Raw genomic sequence first — 16547 nt, 5'->3', positions numbered from 1 at the left:
GACCAGGGGCTGGGGACCATTGTTCTACATTAGGGCATTTGTTTCAGATTTTTTAAATCTTTCCAGAATGGAATTTATTGCATGGTTTCTACATTTGTTATGCAAAAGAGTCATCTTCCTGTCATGCTTTTTGTTGTATTTTTTTCCTTTTAAACAGGTGTGGTAATGTGATGATGTTAGAGCAATGTCAGATTTGTAAAACCACATTCTTTTTTTAAGTTTAGTTCTCTCAGGTTACCTTATCCCCTCCTCCCCTAAATTTTACATGGGTACAAAAAACACAGTTTTGTTGTTTGTAAAACAGCCAGCAATACAGTGGCCAAGTGGAAAGGGGGCGAGGAGAGGCTAAGCAAATACCCCACAACAGTTTTAAAGGGAATTGGAGACTGAGTCCATGCTCTTCTGTGGAAGGGGAAGAGGGTTTTTTTTTTGGGGGGGGGGGTTCTTTGCAAGGATCGAAGTGGTTGGTTAATGTGGGTTTCATGCTGACCTTACTGCAGACAGCAGCATGAACTGTAATTATGACACTCTAGCTGTTTTACAATTATTAATCCAAAGCAAAATAGAGGAACCACAAAATAATTTTCAGAAAGAGCATGTGTTTCTTTCGCCTTCTCCCCTCTGGCGCTCACAATACTCAAAAGCAGTGGCAGGCAACCTGACTAAGGAGATGTGCACAGTCTGACATAGGGAGGGAGAGGCTCCATGGTTGAACCCAGCTCTCTACCTTTTGGAGGACACAAACTCAGTCACTCCAGCAGAGAAGCCTTTCTATGCCGGCAAATATGAAACTGTGTTTTAATACAGCTGGTTTTGAAGAAAAAAAAGGGCCATCATTAAATGGCAAGAGGGAGGGGCTTTTTAAAAATAAATTACCCTTGGCTACAATGCAACATTGCACATTATTGCTTTGCTGAAAAATTGCATTGCAAATGCAAAAATAAACCTTCATTAAAAAACCTCCAGAAAACATAGCAGAGAGAAGGGAAAGGCTGTAGGAGGTATAAAAGAATGACTATGGGACACGTGATCACAAGACTACATGGTGGGTGGCACAAAACTTGTATTGAAATGTGTAGAAAAATTAAAACTGAGGAATCAGAGGATTTGGAAACTGTGGGCTAAATGAACACACAATTTGTGTGTAGAAATTGTAGGCTTCTTCATATATTTAACAGTACAAACTTGCCGGTAAACTTGCAGCTAATGTGAAAATGGCCTCATAGGCCAGAATAGGTCTAGAAAAGACCTCCGTCTTGGAGGGGTTGAATTTCAGGTGGCTCTGGTCTAACTATTCAGCAACGGCTTCCAAACATCTGGCAAATGTATCTGGGGGAGCAGGGAGTCTGGGTGGCCGTCCATGAGGAGATAGAGTTGTGTGTCATCTGTGCCATGTTGATGGCAACCCAGACCATAACCCTGGGCCAGCTATCCTAGAGGGCGCATAAAGATGTTAAATAGCATTGGGGAGAGTATCGTGCCTCTTGGCATCCCACAAGAGAGTCCATATGGGTACGACTGAGTCTATCCCACTGCCACACTCTGTGTCCAGTTCCAGAAAAAGGAGCACAGCCATTGATGGGCTGCTCCCCAAATCCCAGCCCTGGCAAGGCATTGGAACAATAACTCATGGTCTACCACATCAAACGTGGCCAACAGATCGAGTAGTATGAGTATGGCCAATCTGTTATGTTCCTGCTGGCACAGAAGATCATCCAACAAGGTAACTAATACTGTTTCCACCCTGTGGCCAGGACAGAAGCCCGGTATGGGTTGATTGCCAAAATATCCTGCAAGTAAGCCAGGAGCTGTTCTGCTGTGGCCTTTTCAACTACCTTTCCCAGGAACGCAAGATGAGAAACTGGGTGGTAGCTGGCCGGTTCAGTGACGCTTTTTTTTTTTTTTTTTTTTTTAGCAAGGGATGAATCACTGCCTCCTTTGGCACCCCTGGGAATTTCCCTGAAGACAAGGAGAGGTTGACAATCTTTCCTAGAGGGCTTCCTATCCACCAGTCATTCATTTTGAGTAACCAAGATGGACAGGGATCAAGGGGGCCCTAACTGACCCCAGCAACTTGTCCACTTCTGTTTCCAAGAGCTATCTGAAGCCATCAAACACATCCTCCCTTGGTGGCCAATGGGCCTCTAGTTCCCACTTTGTATTAAAGGTGGCTGGGAAGTCCCAACAGAGTGACAAGACTTTATCTGCAAAAAAGCTTGCTAATGCCTCACAGCCAAGTGCCAATTTACTATTATTTTGGTGCCCTTCCTCGAGAGCGGTCAATGATCAAACTACCCTAAATAGTTGGGTGGGAGCTTGTGGATACAATAGGGATGGCATAAAACTCTCATTTAGCCACCCTAACGGCCATCTCACATGCCTCATAAGCGTGCGATAGGATGTTCTTGCTGCTTCGTTGTGAGTGTTCCACCACACCGGGGGCCATTCCACACAGAAAAAATAATAGCGTTAGGCAGTGCAATGGCTTGATGCTAAAAACCCCCACACCTCCCGAAATTCCTCACCTGCTAGCTCCTCTGCTGCCATCTAGTGATTCCTGTCATTTCACATGCCTGCTTGAAATGGTGGAAGAGGGGAACATGCTATACACGCTTCTCTCTTTCCCCTGTCAATCAAGGCAGGCAGCCAATCACCTTTCTCCCTCCTTTAAAGGGACTGCAAACTAATTTTGTTTTAAATGACTTATTCGTTTAAAAGCATATGCATTCATAGACGCATAGTGCTCCTTTTACTGCAAGCTCTCTTGCAATCCGGAGCCTTTAAGCTTCCAAAAAATTGGGAGGGGTGATTTTTTGGGGGGTAGGGAAGATGCATGCTTTGTGGGCAAACTGGTGGGGAAAAGTTTATTTTGTGTTCTGCCTGGGTGATTGTGTGTCCATTCGTTGCTCCATGCAGTGTTGTTGTTTTTTTAAAAAGAAAAAGCCCCGTTCTGGGTTAAGAGAGAGGGAGGCAGGCTTGAGGGTGGGCACTGGAGCTGGCAATCTTGTTACTTTGATAACGCATGTGTCTTGTGTGAGTGTTTCGCTGGCTGCTCTCATCATGCTAGTGCCAAATCAAAGGGTTATCCAGTTTTGTGGATTCCCCTGCAAGCACTTTATAATGGAGGATGTAGCTGCTGATTTGTCCCTTCTAGAAGGACCCCCCCCCCTTTCTGCTGGCTATTGTTTATCAGGTTGTCTTCTGCAGTCCTGTAAAAGTTTAAAGGGGCTGCAGAAGACAGCTTGAAATAGCTGCATAGCATGGAGCGCCTCCCCACTGCATAGGTGTTTTTTGCAGTGTTTTGTATTTCCTTTAAACTTTAAAGGGACTGCACTAGAGAGCCCAAAACAACTGAGTGGCAGGGAGCAATATTCTCTCCACCGCTCAGGTGTTTTGAGGCTTTCTGAAAACCCTGTTTAAAGGAACTGTGATCCTTTTCAATAGAGTTTGCAGGACCACAAACTGCACAAACAGGTTTAGTTCATAAATGAATCACCTGGCTCTATTCAGGATTTTGCTTGTGGATCAGTGACTGAGCCACATTTTCCTGGTTCCTGGCCATCTCTATAAGTTATTTGGTGTGGATTTTTCATCTAATTCACTGTGTCACAGAGAAGACAAGAATGCTGTGCTAGAAAATGGGCCAGCCATGGTAATGTGACTTTGGTCTACAGATCCTGTCCAACAGTGCAGCAAATCTATAAAATGTTAATGTGGGGTTTTATTTCAATACAACAAAATGGTCATTTTTGCCATTGATAACACAAGACCAGTGCAAATCCATTATTGAGATTTTCTTTCCATATTCCTAATTTCTCTAGCCAATTAAATAATATGTTAAATAATAAAACATTTGTCTAAGTTATCAGATCTTTTAAAAATCCATTATATATACCTAATAGAATTCTATGTGTAATAGCTCTAGGCAATCTGAATAATTTATACAAACCTGTAACTCAGCCAATTGTTGATTGGCCTACTGTCCTAGATTTGTCAAGGCAATTTGCTCTGTTCTGAAAAACAAAAATCTGTTTAAAATCTATACACGATAATGGATTGTAGAAGTACACTTAAAAGTGTTTAGAGGCATATTTTAAAGACAGCTAATGATTTGTTAGAATTTTGCAGGACTAAAAAAAATGTGTTGTTCATGTTTAAGGTCCTAAGTATCATTTTTAAAGGGGGTTCTACAAAAATCTGAAATCTTGAATGATTTATAGATGAATTTATTATCAAGATTCTCGTCTCTGCTCACAGGATCACCCTGGCTCTTCCTTTAACTGCCTCTGTTCCCATTTAATCTCCCTGAGATAATTCTACGTGTTGAGTTGGAAACTCAGCAGCTCTGCTGGTTTCACCATCTTGTTCCATCCAAGCATCATCATGAATAGTGCTTCTTGAATTTTCCCATATATATTTTGAACACTGCATAATTAGAAGATTACTGAGTTGGTTTATGTGAAATGAGTGCACTGGATGCGCTCTCTCTCTCTCTCTCTCTCTCTCTCTTTCTCTCTCTCTCTCTCTCTCTCTCTTTTGTGGCATGTTAAATCATCTTGGAAGCTGATTAAATGTCTGGTCTAATCCCACTAGTTTCATTGGAATAACAAGTGTTTGTGTTATTCCTTTGCTAGGTACAATGAATGAGTCATCAAACAGCCAGACTGCAATGTTACAATTATCTTCTCTCAAGTTTTAAAATAGAGTTTTGCTCATGCATACTGATGAATAATGCCAAACCAAACAATCCATCATTTCCTGGTTCCTTTAATTGCCAATACTGGCTGCAGTTCTAAAATGTACGGCATGCTTCTTTTGTAGCCTATAACCAGTTTGTTTAAAAAACTTCATGAAAGACTTCAACAGGCAAATGGTAATATTTTGTATTTTCCACCTGTTCCTGTCTACCCTGATAAATCACTCTCTGTTGTCTTTTTAGAACACTACACAAGTTGGTGAGAATGTGATTACACACTAAGGCTTGCACTTGTAATCACAGTTGTAACATTACCATGTTTGAGAGAAAAATTTCGTCAAACCTATTATAAGTTAACATTTTAATTATCTTTTAACAACCTACATGTAGAAGATCTGGATAGCATTCTGCCACAGAAAGTTACTCATTCAGTTGTTTGTTTCCCCTAAATTATTTTCAGATTCAGTGTTTTCAGTATGCAGGAGGTCTTAATAGATGTGCGCTCATCTCCTAATGTATGACCTTGAATCATATGACAAAAGGGACAAAACAGGAACAAAAGTTTGATCAAACTACAAGAACCTATATCTCTCTCATCCCATCAAATGTTTGCTTTCAGCTAGCAATGGGATGAGCTAACAATCAGCCGGTCAAGCAATTAAAATAATCTTAAGAAAGAAGACTACCCACATAGTTGTTTCACAAACTACTATCAGTAGAGATTTGGTTTTCTTCCACATCATAGATAAAAGGGTATATTTCCCACATGGGTAGGAGCAGTTTTGACCAGAAAACAATATAACATCTAAAATGCCCACAGAGGGAGGGCTAGCATCCTCCCCCTCCACTGTTTATTGGAATCTCTTCTGGCTGCTTCTCCTAATTTTAAAAAGAGCCATGGGAAGCTGCTTCTATTCATCTGAAAAGGAGAGCAGGGTCTGCATTGGACTCCGAGGTCCCATGGAACTGCCAATAATTGGAGCAGGGGGAGGGAAGAGTTACCTTTGGGGAGTGGTGCCTAACCCCCCCCCCCAAACAAACAAACTACAAGTTCCTTGTCTCCCAGAAGGGGACTTCCTTTCTCTCCTTAGCCTTTCCTGAATGTTAAGTTGCATAAGCGGAACAGGTGGTCAAGGGGGATGGTCCACTTAAATATGGTATCTAGCTAACTCAACATTTAGAAGTATTTCCTAAAATTTCCCTGTGAGGCCAAGCTTAGTGCCTAGCTGAAAGCAAACATTTGATGCGATGAGAGAGATGTAGGTTCTTGTAGTTTGATCAAACTTTTGTTCCTGTTTTGTCCCTTTTGTCATATGACTCAAATTCCTGTCTGTGAATGTATTTACCTCCAATGGTATGTGATCATGACTCCCTCTAGTGACAAAGTCCTGGACTTTGTGCAATCAGCTTGTCACTAATCATTATATTCATATTCATATGTGATTTAGAAAACTCAGCTTGGATATTTGTTCTGTATATCTATTCACCTTCAATTATCAGCCCATAGTATAGCATAAGAAGAAGAAGAAAATACAGGAACAGCATATCCCGTGTTGCATATAATTGACGTTGGATCCAGTGGTTCTGTCTTAAATATAGCAATATGAGAGTTGTATTTTTAGACAGGGCAGAACCCATTTATACTGAGAACAAAATGAACCATTTTACAAAGCTATTCCAGTGTGAAATGCCACTGCTGTCTGAAAATGCCACTCCATTATGAGCTAATTATGGCCTATCTGAGTGCTATTCAGGAGACTTACTAGTTTTGAATCTGATGTGATTTCCTTGGGGATAGTAATGGTTAGCTGTAAAGTATAACGTTTTCCATAGCTAAGTGAACCCAGATAAGATTTTTCCTCAGTTTATCACTAAACCATTTTTATCACCTCAATCTACATTACATAACTGTGGTCTTTTGTGAAATCCTCTACTAAACTGAATTATTTTGACTAATGGAGCAGTTATTGTAAATTTCACAAAGTTTTCCCACCCCCTTTCCCTTTTATATTATCTGTCTCAGTGTTCTAACTACACCACAGCATGCACAGAATATTCTGGAAGTTCTGAGCCCTTGAGAATCTTTGATATTTGGACACAATATGGTGGGCATAGCCACAAAACGGCTGCCAAACAATTCCTGCTCCAGGAAGCAGAGCAGCTAGCTTTCAGTCACACAGTGAAGACCCTTGAGCTTTGTTAGCAGCTGGTGCAAAAAACCTTCACCACCAGTCAGATATGTGGTACCCATCAGAAGCCATGCTGGGCAAATGCTCCACATGGTCACAGCCACAGGAAAGGTTTCAGTGGGCATTATACTTAGAACCCCTGGTTTAGGGTGATGACTAAACCTTATGCCTGTTTATAAATGGAAGATACATCAGTATAGCTGGAGAAATCAGGGGCAAGCCTCTCTGGCACCAACACAGAATTGGGTGACATTATCATGCTACGCCTTTGACAGAGCTGGGCTTAGTTGGCATGTAGAGCCTATCCAGACATGTTTCTGATGATCCCCAGTGACCATGAACCCTGGTACAACTTTAAGAATCCCGAATGAACACACACAAAGGAAAAATGCAAGTTCCCCTCCTCCCCCAACTCCGACTTTGTACCAAATCCATAGTGTAGTTTAGGATATGGAGTAAGTCTGTGGCCGATTATATCCCTCTTAATGATAATATAAAATGGTGTGAGGCTACATCTCTCTGGTTTCTTGCCATGTGGGCTTAGAACACATATGGGAAAACTTTGGAGATGGGAACACCAGAGAGATGGCACTGTACACTATGAGGGAGCACGAAGAGGTAATGAGAACCTCTCATTACTTTGCACGAAGAGGTAATGAGAACAAGCAGTGTTGTTAGATATGGCTAATGCTGCTCTGTTCACAGAATCATAGAGTTGGAAGGTACCTCCAGGGTCATCTAGTCCAACCCCTTGCAGAATTCACAACTACCTACCCACCCACAGAGTAACCTCAATTCCATGCCCAGATAATGCTGGGAGAGAGGGGTCCTTTAAGAGTCAATCAGTTTCAATTAGCCACTCAAGAGATTTGTTAGGGTCAAAGAAAACACTGCCATTACTGTTTCCTAGACAATTGTGTCTGTGTGCTGTCTCAGTATTGTCCCATTTATGGCAGCTTCCCTCCCCCAGAGTCATAACGGCATCGGTTGGTGGTCCTAGGTGTTTGTTTATCTCAGGCGCTGTTTCCTTGTTATGAGGGACAATGATAGTCATATTGGAGTCATGTTTGGGTGCATCCATATTTGATGGGTGGCCTGACTGAGTAGATAAAGGAGCTGTGCTGGCTGTGTTTTTCAGTAAGCTGGTTCTCAGATACTCCAGTCTGCCCATCATCAGTTGCTGATCCATGGCAGATAGGTCTTTAAAGGAGCCCAACAATTTCCCCTCTAAAATGCTGTTATCTAATGACAGTTCCGAAGAGGTTTTTAAACCAGGCGGCAGGTTGGGTTTTTCTTTCCTCTTCTCAAAGGGCTCAATATACTTGTGCTGTCTCAAAGGTTTAAAATTACCCACTCACAGAGTGACCCAAATTCCATGCCCAGATGATGCCTCCCCCCAACCCCAACCCCCCCCCCCCCAAATCCCTAGTCAGTCTGGACTGGAGAAAATTCACCTGTTGCCTCAATTTTTCCCTTTTTTCACACCCAAGCCAAAGTTAATAAAGAGCATAAACGTTCCTTTGGAGTTTTTGCCCCCACCTTTCTTTCATCCCTGGGATTCCAGTCTTCTACTCCTGCATCAACCATAGTGAGGAGCGTCTACCTATTGCGTCCCTTCCACCCTCCTCCTCCATGGCTCGTTGTACCATTTACAATGGTGGTACAAGCTTCCAAGCTTAATATTTTTTTAAGTGGACAAGTATGTCACAACAATAAGACAAATCCACAGCTGTTCAGATGCATTATAGGTATTCCATTTCAGTTCACTAATACCCAGTGGGAACCTTTAGTCCCTTCTATAAGGTCAATACACCCCACTCAGATAAACTGTTGCCTCATACCTATTCTGTGCAATGCCTGAAAACTCTTTCTCTGTGTTATCACAAAGAATGAACAGTGAAGACAATTGGTGTGAGGCAGCTGAATTCCTAATGATTATGTTTGACAGCGCAGCATTTCATCTCTGCCTGGGACTTCTTTATGAGTTTCCTAGCCACATGTAGGACTTGAATTATTTGGGTATGTTGTCTCTGTACTATGCCTTCCTTCCTTGGTACTAATATCAAGGAAGCTGAGGGAACCCTAATGTATTATGTGACATCATCTTTTTGCATGTTTGTGAGATTAGAGACATGCTCTGGAGTATACGAGCTGTGGTTTTTAGTCTAGTCTCTTCCTTTTGCTTTGCCACTATTCAGCCTGTTGTTGACCGAAAAATGAGACTTGCCATCTTGACTGCATCCCCCTAGTGGGATCTGAATCTATGGTTTCTGCTTTTTATATATGGTGATTTTTCTCAGTAAGCCAATGGAGAGTTGACAGAGATGTCTTTTGTAGCTGTGCAGTTGAGTGTCCCTTGTTGCTGCCGTAGTACCTGCATTCTCATTGTCTGGCAAAAGGCTGGTGCTGCTGAGCCCCACCTACTGCTAGATCTTAGCTCCTGCTCAAGAGAAATCTTGGATGCTCCATCAGGGTAGACTTCACTTATAGAAGTGTGTGAGTTTTGTGGCTGGAGAGAATACGTGTACTTCCCTGTGTATGCATCCGGCAAAAGAGAACAAGGTTGCTGGGGCAGGATGGGGAGACTGACACCCACATTTGCTGAGTATGTCCACTCCACAGTTTCCCCTGGTCATGCCACAGGGCTCCTTCCACTGGAACATGTGGTGTTCCCTTTGTTCCCCTCCTCGTTCAGCATACAGGCAGCAATGACCTGGTATCTGGGAAGTGTTGTTGTGTTGGTATGTTATGACTGGCTGTTTCTGTCTGCTTTTCAAATTTACATCAACAGTACATTGCTCCATGATTGGTGGGTTGTTACATACTCCAGTGACATTGTTATTCTTTCTGCAACTTAGATGGGGATCCCTTTTGCACATGTCTGTTGTGTATGTCTATGAGATCTTTGCAATGGAATACTTCATTGAGGTGACTTCAAGTTTAATGCACCAACAGTATGTCTGCTGAAATATAGATTGGTGTTGTGGTGATGTATCAGCAGAGAGGGTTTTAAATAAATTATTTTAATGCATTGTGAAGGCTTCTGGTAACAGTATGCTTTCAAAGCTGGGGAATATGTTTTTGGCAAGGAAGATTAATTGAAATCTGAGCAAATTGCTACTTGATATTGTTTTGACATCTCTCTAAAATTAGTCATAGAAGTTGGCAAGAATGAAGATGATTGTCTAAGATTTCCTGGCACGTACTAGATCACTTTGATTTCTGTTTTAAAAAATTATCTCCTTTCCCTATTCTATAGCTTACACTGCAATATTTTCACTTGTCCCTCTATGGTCTGGTTAATGGAGCGGTAATCTATCCATTTTAAATATCAAAGTGTAAAATGTTTCTAGCCTGCTGAGATTGGTGTCATCATAAGAACTGTTCTTGGGGCCTTGCCTCAAATTATAATAATTTTCAAATCCTTTGTATGATTTTCTGTTTTCCTCTTTTAATTATTGTATCATTCTTACAATCTCTGTGGAGGCATTTAGCTTCTTTAAGACCCTTTCTTTCAAGCAGTATAAAAACTTATGCTCTTTATTATGTTGCTATGGTATTATTTATGAAATACATAAACACAAGCAATATGATATGCCTTAATGAGCACTGAGTGATAAAGTATGCCTGCTAAGCCATTAGAATTAGATCCTTGTACTCACTCAAGCCAGCTGCTGTTAAGCATATATAAATTCACTTAATCTGTTTGACAAAGACATAGGAAGGTACATAGTTTTTTTCTGATTTAATTAATTTCAATATCAATGTAAAACAGGTTTCCCTAACCTTTGAAATTTTGATATAAAGTGGTGGGTACAACCACAAAATGGCCTTCATAGAAGGTGAAGCCAACCACAACATAACTGGCGTGGGAGGCTGAACCAACCACAGAGAAAGCCCAAGTTCAGGGGAGAAGAGGAGTAATTACAAATATACTGAGCACCGGACCAGCCTTCCCATTCCCGTGCATAATCAGTCAGAGAGAGTGAATAAAACAAACGTGTCATATTGCTAGCTGCTGCCAGAATGATGTTATTTTAATTTATATGGCCAGTCAGATGTCCTCATGGGCAGGAACCTTATCTCGACCTTTGTAAAACCTTTGGTGATGCCAGAAAAAGTGTTGGCATATACCATGGTGCCCATGGCCATGAGGATGGGATCTTGAATAAGAACTTCTAAATAATTCCTGCAAATTCCATTGATGACATTCAGTCTTTCTGCATGCAGTGTTGATGGTGGATAGTTTGGGTTGCTAATGGATAGTTTGGAAAGGCACATTAACAACAGTGTTAAGGGCAGACAGGACTTACCCTGGGTGCAATTTGCCACTGCGGGGAAGCAATCACCTAAAGAGCACACAGGGAAGGGGACTACAAGTCCCATAAGCCCTTAGGGGTGGCAGCAGTGCTGATTGGTGGACTGGGAGGTAAGGGAGCGAATCAGCTCCTCCCAGCTTCCTCCTGACACCCCCTATAGGGAGGAGGCAGAAAGGCATAGGCCTCTTTCCCTCTTCTATGCTGAAGGAGTTGCCCACCCTCCCTCCCTGTTCTTTATGGTTGCGTGTTGTTAAAACTTTGCTGTTACCGGGGTGATTTGTTAATTATTATTTTTTTTAAAGGAAATATTGGTTGAAATAAATTTATCGACACAACTTGCGGCGTTTGGCCATGGGGAGGAACCATTGTTTGAGCAAACCCAGCACGTGTGCTGGGGGGGGGGCCTCCATAAGAGGCCGTGGGTAAGCGGAGCTGGGTGGCCATCACTCATGGAGGATGCCCCTGAATTAAGATCCGCATTTCTGGGTGATTTGGAACCCGGCAGAGGTTCACGCCTCAATGGGTTTCATAATTTGGTCACCTCCCTGTAACATCCAGCAGGTCATTGGGGGCACGGGGAGCCAGGCGGGATGCCGGAGGGCCCGGCGGAATGCTGGAGGGGCCCGTGCATACCTGCAGGATTAATCTATGGCTGCCTTGTGGTTTGTGAGCCACAAGAGGGCTGGTTCCTAATTCCCCATGCTATCCAATGCTCAGTAAAATGTTGAATAAAGTTGTGACCTGTTTAAAGCCAAATAAAAGAAATGTGTGGCTCTGTGTCTCTGGTGAGAAAGTCTTCCCCTACAAGGCAAATGCTTAATTAAAATTTAAAAGAAAAACAAAGTTTGAGTTCCATGGCACCTTTATGACCAACAAAGTTTTATCTAAGGTAGCGATCCCCAACGTGTGGGCCACGGACCACATGTGGTCCGACTAATTGGAGGTGGGCCCCGAAGGATGCCTTCTCTCCCCCCCCAGCCCTTTACAACGCACTTTATTGTTGTGGCGTGTCTGTATCTTATTTTGAAGGGATGTTTAAACATTACCATAGCGATCAGAGAGCGCTAGGGCAGTGGTTGAGAGTAGAGGAGTAAACTACCCCCCCACCGGGCCTCAGTCAAAGGCGTTGAGTGGTCCCTGGCGTTGAGTGGTCCCCAGTGATAAAAAGGTTGGGGACCACTCATCTATGGTACTACCAAGAAAGCCCATTGCAACCAGGAATGCAATGGGTGCTAGGACCCAGGGGACACTGGCCGGCACAGATCTCTCTCTTTCGCAGCAGGAGCCATAGGAGGTAATCAGGGTTCCTTGGGAGTCGTTTGCCATTTGGGGCTCATTTGCAGTTTGTCTCTGTGTCTCTGTCTCTCTCCCTTGCAGCAGGAGTCATAGCAGGTAATCATGGGTCATTTGCGGTTTGGCAAAGGTCTCTGTGTCTCTCTCAGGCGTCTGAGAGCAAAGTGGCTAATGTCCAGGGAAAGAGGGCGGGCCAATCAGGTTGTGACAGCTTTGCTGGCCGCACCCTGATTTACCCTATTGCATTTCGGACAACCAGGACACTCTCCACCCCAGAGCTGCTTCACAAATATTAAGAGGAACAATGGATAAGGATAAGCTTTTATGTGCATACACACTTCTTCATGCTGTTTCCAATCAAAACCTACCCACCTGAATCCAATTAAAATTAAGACAGTCTCTTTTCTTGACTGGGGCCAGTAGTTTACTGTGCACTTACTTTTTTGGGAAATTATTAATTGTAGGTTTTCAACGTATGTTTTCCTATAGACTTGAAAATTCAGCAAAGCAGTTATGGATTTCTAGATCCTAAATGTATGCAACATGCCATAGTTTTTCACTTATTTTAAGATATTATTAACATGGAGATGATTCAGCATTGCCCTTTATCTCTTAGGATGCAGTGCTGTGCAAACATTCTTGGAGTATGTCCCACTAAATTCAGTTCTTGTTGCTTCTGAATCAACTGAGAATCAATGTGGTAATGTGGTCAGAGTGTCAGACCAGGATCTGGGACATCACGATTGTTGGGTGACCTTGGGCCTGTCATACACTCTTGCTTTAATTACCTTATAGGGTTGTGAGTATTAAATGGAGAAGATGGAAATGATGTAAGCCACTTTGGGGTTTGCATTGGAGAGGAAGTTGGGTTATAAATTTAGGTAAATAAGTGCACCAACAATGTTTTAGGTAATTTAGGTAAGAACCCTTCTTCAGAGATGAAGTGGGCTGATAATTGATAGCTAGAGTGCTGTGGCTTTACTCCAGCTACATTGTAATATTCTTGGGGTATTTATTTATTATTTGATTTATAGCCTGCCACTTCTGTGCAAGACAGCTCATGGCAGGTAACAGTCATAAACCCCCAAGATAAAATCCCCTTAAACATAAACAATAAAATATTTTACTTCATCATATCTTGATAGCAGTAATAATCCCCTCCCCTTCCTGCTCAACAGGCTGCATTTCACCCGGGTGTTAATGGGAAGCAACCCAGAGTACCAGTTGACTAGGGGAGGGACTATAGATCTTACTTGCCCTGGCCTCAATCAAAGACCTTGCAGAAGAGCTCCATTTTGCAGGTCCTGCAGAACTGTGACAGCTCTGTCAAAGCCCTCAGCTCCCCTGGGAGCTCATTTAACCAGGTTATGGCCAGGACTGAAAATGCCCTAGCTCTGGTCAAGGAAGTAGGCAGTCCCTCCGATAAGTGGGGCCCAGACCGCAAACAGCCTTAAAGGGTAATACCAAACCCTTGAACTTGATCTGGGTTGCAACTGGCAACCAATGTAGGTGCTTCAGTATAGGCTGGATATGGGCCTTCCACAATGTGCCTGTGAGGACCCTAGCAGCTACGATTTCCAGATCAAGGACAAGGTTAGACCCTCCTAGAGTGAGTTGCAGAAGTCAAGTCTGAAGGTGACTGTTGCATGGATCACTGTGGCCAAGCAGTCCAAGGACAAATAGTGCACTAGTAGCCTTGCCTGGCACAGGTGGAAAAACGCTGTGCAGGCTATTCCAGTGACCTGGGCCTCCACTGATAAGGAGGCTTCCAGGATCACACCCAGATTCCTGGCTGAGGGTGAGATGTTAAGCTGCACGCCAGCCAAGGTGGGTAAATTCACTTTCTGACCTGTCGCCTTTCTTCCCAGTCACAGGACCTCTGTCTTGAAGAGGTTGAGTTTTAGGAGACTGCTCCAACCATCCAGCCATGGCTTCCAAACCATTGGCAACTGTATCTGGTGTGGGAGGGGGGAGTCCAGGCCACCGTCCATCAGGAGATAGAGCTGGGTGTCATCTGCATATTGGTGACGGTCCGCCCCATTGCTCTGGACCAGCTGGGCCAGAGGGCACATATAGATGTTAAACAGTGTGGGGGTGCAGATCACTCCCTGAGAAACCCCACAAGGGAGTTGATCTAACTTGGTAGTTAAAAGTACACTTGATTTTGAAGGGTTGCATCAAGCTTTGAAACTTGGCCTGTTGCCAGTGTTGTTTTGGAATAGTTGAAGTGACAGAGCAGTGCACTTTTGCTCAAATTGCCAGATTGGCTCAGTCCCCAATAATAAATTGGTTAGTATAGTATCTAGATATTAACTTCATTTCATTATCAGTTTTCCACATTTCATAGAAATATGCATTCTGGTCTGCAAACTTCGAATACCTAGATAAATTCTGTTTTTTAAAAAGTCATTGCCTCTACTTCAATCAAGATCATTATCATATGGCTTGATATGATTAAGATTTGTTAGCAGAGTTACTCTATTGTTGACAGAAGTGGCATTTTTTGTGGAAGAGGGGCATGCTGGAGGGAAAATAGTTTGTAATCATATCCCAAACTTGTAGAAAAGTGTTCTTTTGCTCCAATGTACTGGCCTCTGTATGAGAATAGTTTCCTTTCTTTATGTCCCTCAGGTTTCATTAAGCTGATCTCAGCTGAGATGCCAGATAAAACACCAGAGGGTAAAGAAACGTTACCCAGGAATGAAGGTTAGTATAGTGTTCTTGAGAAATCTTGCCTTTTCATTTTCTCAGAATACACATTACAGGAAAAGAAAATATGAAGCTCTGTGTGTGTGTGTGTGTTAAAACATTCTTTTTGATATAACTGCTTAGAAAAGTTTGCCAAAATTATGCATTTTGTACTTTTATCTGTTACAAGCGATTGTTTGTTATGATTGTGCTTGGTTTCTGTGTGAGTAAAAGAATTGAAGCTACAGTATTTATGCTTTTTTGGCACTGGAATTCTATTTGACTGAAGGTAATGAATGCATTTGTGGTTACATCAGGCAGACATATTGTAACATGTGCTTTAGATGTGGATTTTAAAAAGTTCAACACAGTAAAGCAGCCAAACCAAAGTGAACATCAGACTCTCTTTGTATTTTTATATTGGTATGTAATTTATTGGTTTGCCCTTCCATTTTACAAGGCGGTAGATATAACAGAAGTTGCATGTAGCCATAGCAAACAATAACATGTGGGCTACTTAGTGCATCCAGTACTGATTATTTTAGGAGTCGGATTGTGTGCTGAATACACTTACCTCTTAAATTTCTCCCGTATAGCACTTTCACATCCTACAACAAGGGACAAATAGAAAATCCCACAATTTCACAGGGCCTGCAAAAGGGAGGTCCTCCACCGGGCATTTGCTTGAGGCCAAGCAACCCAAAAACACCTACTTCACCCCAGACACCCCCTCCCATGATCACAGAATCTGACCAACCCAAAGCAGTGTCAATGTTTCTGTTTAAATATTGTTCTGATTGACATGTTATATTTGTTATATTTGCAATGTTCTATGTAATTACCCCATGATTTTATATGTAAACCGCCCAGAGCTGTATGGAAGGGCGGTATAAAAATCTAAATAAATAAATAATATTCACAGCAAAGGTATACAACTGACAGCCTGCTAGTTTGGTGGTAGAATGCTGTGGAATGGAATGTGCTTCATTTTATTAGGAGGTGCAGGCGTTATGTGTGAAATAATGCCAATGAGGGTATGCTTCATTAGCCAGGATCAGGATATGGAATATGTGTTAGCACATCTAGCTTATTTCTTCTAAACTGTGAATCCTTGCAGAAAAATGGGATATAATATAAATATTTTAATAAATATAACTATGATTATGATTATAACTATATATAACTATATAAATAAAATAAATAAATAATACCATTAGGTACAGATAGTTGCTAACCTTCAAGTAACACCTGGAGATCTCCTGCTATTACAGTTGATCTCCAGGTCACCAAGATCAGTTCCCCTGGAGAAAATGGCTGCTTTGGAAGGTGTTCTCTGTGTACCCTGATGAGTTCTCTCTCCTC

The 16547-nt window shown here is 42.3% G+C and overlaps 1 protein-coding gene across 5 annotated transcripts in view; it reads left to right on the top strand.

Annotated features, from left to right (window-relative positions):
* PLEKHG1 (pleckstrin homology and RhoGEF domain containing G1) overlaps window positions 1-16547 on the top strand; it is a 167264-nt gene that overhangs the window by 48104 nt on the left and 102613 nt on the right. For 4 of the 5 annotated variants that reach the window (XM_077349881.1, XM_077349854.1, XM_077349865.1 and 1 more), the window contains exon 2: window positions 15129-15203. The exons of the other annotated variant lie outside the window; for it this stretch is intronic. In XM_077349881.1, coding sequence (XP_077205996.1) covers window positions 15155-15203 — 49 coding nt within the window. In that variant the 5' untranslated portion in view covers window positions 15129-15154. The remainder of the gene's footprint in view (window positions 1-15128; window positions 15204-16547) is intronic. 5 annotated transcript variants of the gene reach the window in all.

Source organism: Paroedura picta, chromosome 1 (genome assembly GCF_049243985.1).
Source record: "Paroedura picta isolate Pp20150507F chromosome 1, Ppicta_v3.0, whole genome shotgun sequence".
Taxonomy (NCBI): Eukaryota; Metazoa; Chordata; class Lepidosauria; order Squamata; family Gekkonidae; genus Paroedura; species Paroedura picta.
Note: the sequence above shows the minus strand (reverse complement) of the source record. Positions and strands in the feature narration are given on the sequence as shown.